General features: G+C 32.6%; 1 protein-coding gene across 1 annotated transcript; it reads right to left on the bottom strand.

Annotated features, from left to right (window-relative positions):
- Window positions 1-1,637: 1,637 nt before the first annotated feature.
- LOC149543154 (reticulon-like protein B12) lies at window positions 1,638-5,227 on the bottom strand. The gene is made up of 5 exons (XM_089798045.1): window positions 4,425-5,227; window positions 3,979-4,159; window positions 2,508-2,649; window positions 2,321-2,390; window positions 1,638-2,155 (listed from the first exon to the last, which is right to left on the bottom strand). Exons 1-5 carry the CDS (start codon window positions 4,519-4,521, stop codon window positions 1,971-1,973), a joined length of 675 nt encoding a protein of 224 aa, XP_089654171.1. The 5' UTR covers window positions 4,522-5,227; the 3' UTR covers window positions 1,638-1,970.
- Window positions 5,228-7,173: the final 1,946 nt, after the last annotated feature.

A 7,173-nucleotide genomic window follows, 5' to 3' on the forward strand; every position in this document is an offset into this window, starting at 1 on the left:
GTATAAAGTATGGGAAAATTGTGTTTAGGGGTTTAATTTTCTACATTCAATTTTTTTCTAGAAGATTTCTTCCATTAAGGGAATCTATTTGCAAGTCTACATTATGATACTAAATTTTCAGTACTATCAAAGTAGTAGCTTAGCTTAGAGATCATTACTTAACATTGTTCTTAATAGAAATTTATTTTAGGAATTGTGCTTCTGGGCCTTAACCGTGTATTATTTCTAGACCCTATATTCATTCTAAGACAATATGCATTGTATTGTAGAATTAGTCATTGCCTATAAATAGTTTTCTAAGCTTTAGAATGTGAATTAGAAGGTGATGTAAGCGTGATGTACATGTTCTTTTCATTTATTACTATATCATGGTCATTAATGATATTATACTTTATATTGAGATGAGTTTTAAAGTGTTATAAAAGCTTTGCATTTTATGCTTACTATAGTTTCCTTTTTTTGTATTTTTCTTCCCTTTCCTCCCCTCATTTCAAAGAGCCAACTTCTAAAATCTTGGAGGTCAACATCTACCATATGTTCAAATGATGAGAACCTCATGGCCATCTTTGGTTAAAACTATAACGTTCTATCATAAACATGTCTTAATTTGAGTATGAGATCATCCAACTTCCATTTTACACTTGAGCTTTAGTTATATACTATAGTTTGAGGGTCCCCTTGACACAATTCAATATTTGTTCACACACATTTCACATAGATTGTGATTATTGTATTTCTTAAGGGCATTTTATATGCTAAATTTGTTTGATGAAGAAAATCAAGGACTATTCACTATATCTTGAAGGTCCAATTAACATGATTCATAGTTTGTCCACATCCACTTCACATACAATGTGATCATCATATTTTTTTAGGACCATGTTTCCAACATATTAGCGTCATACAATTCTCTGAACACCTCTATACTTTGAGATACTTACAAATGCTCAATTCTGACCAACATAAACTTTGCTTCTATGAAAAATTGTTTGTTCCATTACAATTTATTCAAATAAATAAAAATAAACTCCATAACATTCTCATTATATAACAATTGTAATTGTAACATATGAAAAAATAAAATCTGTTATTCTCTTGACGTTTGCCAGAATTACACTCAATTATACCCTTACTCATTTTCCATCATTATTTTAATAAAATATATGTTGCTTTATTAAAATAATAAAAATAAGATCATTGTCTGTCCTCTCAAAGAGTCATTTCGTATTTTCTTTCAGCCACATGGCATTCTTACTCTTTCCACTATCGATGTCTCTTATCTCTGTACGTTATCAGACACTGCCAGCCAGCCATAAGAGATATTATTACATTTTTAAAATTATTACTATGGCTTTTGCAAATGACAGATGGACTCTGCCAGATGCAACCCCACCATGGCTAAAAGTATGGTATACTATTCCTTCCATGGACTCTGCCAAAGCATACAAAGCTCCTGACAAATCCATACTTTAATTATTGCAAATCATAAAGCTAGTGATCTGCAAGCAATGCAACTTATAGGTTAATGCAAAGTTTGGCTGATATCTTTAAAAATTTCTGAGTATGGTAACTTGTCATATGAGTTAATAAAATTGCATATTGGCTCATCTCTTTCTCAAGAGGAATAACATACAATGTTGTTAAAAAACAATTGTTCAAATATACATTTGAATCTCAATAACCATCAAATAGATACAAAACTGTTATCATCTTAATCTGCAATAACCCACCCAAAATTATAAAAAAGATGTCCAAACTAGTGTTGGCCTCCAACAAGGAAGACCCAGTGACTTGAAGCTTAGTACAAGAAGGCAGGAATCTGAAAATTTGCCTTGGCTTCTTCACTCACACAAAAACAAGGGACAATCCAAATGTCTCAACTTTTCTCTCCTTTGCAAACCAGCTTTACTTCCCTGATGATCAGGGGAAGCATTACATAGTCTTGATTCAAATGCAATCGAAGTAATAATCTACAGTATCTTCCTTCCCTTGTAGTATTTGTATTTCTTAGGTATCCTGCTCATGATATACTGAATATATTCTTTGATTCTCCAGTGAAGTTTTTTCAGTTGCTGAAGGACAATTGTTCCATATCTATCCACATGGTCTTCATACTTTTCATATAGAGCAGGAATTGTGAGAAAAGTAACAAGAGCTGTAATAGCAAGCACCCATTAGTTTGATTGTATTTATCTACAAGTAATGTGGGGAATTGACCTACAAGTAAACAATCTTCTTTTTGTTCCCAAAATATAACCTCATTTCTAAATGTCTAAAATATGTAATTAAAATAAGTTCAATGGTAGAATCTAGAACTTACTTGTATAGCCAAGTGTAAGGAAATCAAACCAACCTCCAATGGTTGAAATAAGCCACAAGCAAGCAGCCACCTGAAACAGATAACAAGGAACTGTTAAAACAGTTGTGATTTTCGAAGACCTATTAAAACAATTTTAATTTTAAGGAAGAGAATTGCATACAAATAGGAAATTTTTGTTTATAATCACCTTGAAGAAGAGTTTGGGATCTTTCCCAAGAGCAATATCATTTGCAACTCTGAATAAAAAGTTGATATGTTCTCGTATTGAACTGGCTGTTTCGTTCACAAATTCTTCCGATAGTTCTAATTCAGGCAAAGGAGGCGGTGGTCTGTAGTTGTACAATCCAAGATGAATCAGTTATTACATTTATGTTTTGACAACTCAAACTAACATCAAATTCCATTACCAAAAAAGTTTCAAAAGAAATCAGCTTACTTAAAAATAAGTTTGAGAATTGAAAACACAGAGACTGCAGACAATTCGAAAATTTTGGAAGTTTAAAAAGGTGGGTTATCTAAAAACACTGTTGAGCATTTTTCCTAGTGTTTGAAAATGGCGTGTCATGGACAGAGCACCAAGACCTGATTTCTCATTACATATTAGAATTTTTTTCTTTTTTTTTGGAGGTTTAGAATAACCATTTTAATTCTTCCATTCTCTCATAGATTAGGAGTTGATTTTGAAACGTTGATGCTAAAAAAATACTAATACAATCGAATTTAGAAATATCCTAGATAAACATTTCCTTTCTGATCTTTGAACCTTTGAAACTTTATCTATCCTGATTATGACATCTATGAAGATTCAAAGTCTTTAAAATATGATAGAAAGGATGAAGATGGATTTGTATTCTAAATGATTTGGACAGAACGAATGATCTTCAGCCTTTCCTCCTCAGTCAGAAACAGAGGCAAATGAATATCAGCATAGTCTGTGTTTCCATATTTAACTGCTGGTAGATGATATGAAATCCTTGATAAAATTAATAATTAATCATTTGAAGATAGTTCACCAGTTCATAATTATCTTTTATCTTTTAAAATATGTTAATGGAAGGGAAAGAGATATTATATTTCAATAATGATTTGAAATGGAAGAGATTAAGAAAGAAAAGCGTGGGAGGCTACACTACAGAATCCTGTAAGTCAACAAGTTGAAGAAGACTTGAAAAGTCCAGTTAACACATAACTATTAAAAAATGTAGTGAAGTATAGATAAGAACTGAGTCAATAAGAATTGATTCTTGTCGTCCCAGGTCACAATAGATAAGCCCTGTTCTAATACCAAACAATTTCTTGTAGGCTGGATATCCTCAAACTTTGATATTTATTAGAACAAAATTGATTACCCATACTTGATGCGACATACATCCATCTTCCACATGTACATTAAACTTGTCTGATCATCACAGCTCTTCAATCAGATAAGTTCATGCCAATAATCTATTGCAGATAAATATGTTTACTTGCTGATTTTTTTGCTATTTCTTTTATAACCGATTCATCTAAAAGAAAATCTATTTTTCTAAGATATCTATTCCACAAACCCCGAAAATATGATTCTTAAAACTGAAAACTCTTATTCTTAAACAAAACCTCATTTCATCAATCAATGGCATAAATCATTAGAGTATGAGGATTTGGGTATAAATTTTGACCTGCCTATGAGAGCGGCTGCTGTTGCCCAAACAAACAGGATTGTCACCAAAAGAAAGAGCACATTGGCTGCGAGTGACAAGAAAGTATATCCAGATTGTTCAAACAATATCCAGGCTGCTGCTGCTCCCACAAGAATGCCTATGGATATATTCTTTCGCCTCCATAACATCACATCCGCCACTATTCAAACAAAACAGTACATAAAACCATTAAAGCCACAGTACAGCTCTGTTTCTCTAATCAGCACAAGAATTTGAGTTTGGATACATCTGGTAGCTTGATCAGTATTCCAATATACATTCGGGATCATCTAATTTAGTAAACCCAACATTATTTCTTAGTTAACAATCCCGATGATCGGTAAATAAACAAGTTTTATCTAAAACATGCATATGAAAAATAAAGATCGGATTTTTATCCAGATGTTTCAAACACAAACTGTCACCTAATCCTCCACCCAGAACATCATGAATGCTTGGTCTGTCGAAGAGCCGAGTAAAATCCCTATCGGAAGCCCACGAATTGGTAGAGCTTTCAGCCATTAAAGTACCTTCAAAAAATCACTTGAAACCTGGATCTATCACTAAGTTTCTCAGACTGATCAGATTACTTCCCCAATCTTACATGTGCCTGAAATAGAGCAGGGGATGAATCTTCCTTGCGGATCGAGGAATTGTGATCAAGTGGGTAACTTGGGATGGAGATCTACGCATATATTATGTTCTATTCTTGAAAGAAAAACCAAATTTTGATTCATAGATCGATTCAAAACTGCAAATGTCCGACTTCGAACATTGTGATTTTTATCCTTTTCAACAGTTAGCCTTTCGGTTTGCTTTGCTTTCCGTTTATTTTTGCTTCTCACTTTTTTAATATTGCTTGAAATTCTGACTTCCATGAAACGGAAAATAAAGGACGGGGAATAATGATATTGAATTTGGAAAGATGAAAGCAAGGTTGGTGCTGTTCTGATCGAGGTGTTTCCATGATGTGGGTGGCCCAGAGATAAAACGTCTTTTTAAGACTTGTTGGGCAAGAATGAAGAATGGTGTTTTGCCTCTCCTACAAAACTCAAGGAATAGAACACGTCGGAAAGGGAAAGAAAAGCATTTAGACAGTTCCACTGACACAAGTCTCTGTAATTTGTTGTAAGGAGGACAAATTTCTTGGAAAGCAAGAGCCCCGAGCGGTGTATATCTGACAAAGCTCAAAGGAGGATACCAAACCAATTATATAATGAGTGAGTATTCATCATCCTAAGTCTTTGTAAAATTACTTATGTCATTCGTGGGTAGTGTTTGTGAAGCCTTTCAGCCTTTTACTCTGACCAATAAGGTCTAGAGCTACTTTAACTTTTTAATATATCTCTTTCTCCTATTCAAATTGATCATTTGTTAAAAGGAAATAAGTGTTTGTGTGGACAAAGCAATCTCAAAACAATGGTGAAAGGACATTTAATAGTACATTTAGGAGGTCATTTATAAAGGAGACTACATTGGTATTTTTTAATACATGTGTACAATTAATGGACATAAGAGAATGCTCTTTCTTCTTATTAGTTTATTTTTTTAGGTATAAGTGACTTTCGTTCAACATATACATAGGAGATATATGAGAGATGACCGAGGAAATGAATGTTTCACAGTTGTTATAGTAGCTTAAAGAATTTGTTATTTCACACGTCATATATTATTTATAAAGTTAAGCGCTAACAAAGAAAGGATACTAAAAGTAATCTTCAAAGTTATATGTGAGTGAGTTTTTATCATTCTTTAATTGTAAAACCACTTATGTTGTACATGGGTAGTGCCTATGAAACCTTTCAATCTTTCACTCTAACCAATAAGATCTAGCCCTACTGTAACTTTACTAGTACAAATCTATCATTCTCATTCTAATGGTGAATCACAAAGTGTGATTTGAAATATTAATGCAATCAAAATCTTATACAATATAATCTTAAAACAAAGCATATTTATAATGGGATATGCAAATATACTCTCTTAGGGTTAAATTGTTTCAAAGTCTTTTCTTCTATCCAAATCAACCATTTTGTTTTAAGGAATAGTTTTTTTGTGGGGCAAATCAACCTTATAACATATTTGAAAGAGTATTTAGTACTACATTGAGAAGGTTATGCAAAGGAGAACGCATTGGCATTCTTTGATCAATGTGCACAATGGGTATAATTGAGAGAATGTTCTTTGTTGTGAGTCTTTAGATGTATTTCATGTCTTTTTATCTCCATATGTTTATTTTATGCCACTACCATTTCATGTAAATGAGAGAGGACTTAGTAGTTGAGTTTTTTAGCGAGTTGTTATAGAATCTTGTAAAAATGGTTCTTTTACTCTTTAGTTATTATTTATAAATTCGAGCGCAAGCAATCATTATGTTCATATTTAAAAATTGATGAAAAAATGTATTTTCATAAGTTACATCAAATAGAAAATTAGTCATATTGTGTTACATAAGATGATTGGTAATCCATGATTTGCCACACTTGTTATAGTCTAACTATTTTGAAGTGCTCTTAAACAAACTAGCAAATGCATAGCTAATGTGGTTGCATTGTCGATGCCAAACACCTCAAATAATAGTCTTAAGCTCTTAAATCACATATGAAGACATGTTGGAATTGACAAAAAGTCAATTTATCATTTAAAAGCTCGAGAGGTGAGAAATTACAAAAGTATTAAATCCTCCCTCAGATATTACATGATTAATGTTCAAGCACAAAAGAAAGTTATATGTAAGAATCAACATGTTGACACCATAGATAGGTTAGGAGAAGACCATGTTAGGAGTCAACCAATCAATGGATTTACCTCTAGACCTATTAGGAGCTTTACCCTATTAAGAGTAACCTTGTTAAAGGATTTTCTAACTTAAATTAATGAGCTACCATGTTGAAGGAATTAATTTCATATCTATTAAGATCCTTCTCACCCTATTCAAAGTGACCTTATTAGAGGCTTTAAACTTGAGAACCTATTAGAACTCACCAAGAAGAGGGATTTAGAATCATCATTTCATCATTACTTGTATAGATCAAATTTAGTTCACCTTCTACATCTTGTAGATATATAGCTACTAGCTTGATCGCATTGCCCTTCTCATTCTAGCTCTCATATTTTGTCTCTCTCCAATAATAACATTCTACCATAGAAATAGAGATGTCTCAACATTCAGGT

Source organism: Cupressus sempervirens, chromosome 8, assembly GCF_028749045.1.
Source record: "Cupressus sempervirens isolate cs-2001-9-10 chromosome 8, ASM2874904v1, whole genome shotgun sequence".
Lineage (NCBI taxonomy): Eukaryota > Viridiplantae > Streptophyta > Pinopsida > Cupressales > Cupressaceae > Cupressus > Cupressus sempervirens.

What these genes read in the sequence shown, in the direction of transcription:
- LOC149543154 (XM_089798045.1), bottom strand. Translation starts at nt 4,521, where the DNA reads ATGGCTGAAAGCTCTACCAATTCGTGGGCTTCCGATAGGGATTTTACT. An exon ending in GCAGCCGCTCTCATAGGCAG is followed by an intron (nt 2,650 to 3,978) that starts GTCAAAATTTAT and finishes GTACAACTACAG; the next exon opens with ACCACCGCCTCCTTTGCCTG. An exon ending in CCTTACACTTGGCTATACAA is followed by an intron (nt 2,156 to 2,320) that starts GTAAGTTCTAGA and finishes TTGCTATTACAG; the next exon opens with CTCTTGTTACTTTTCTCACA.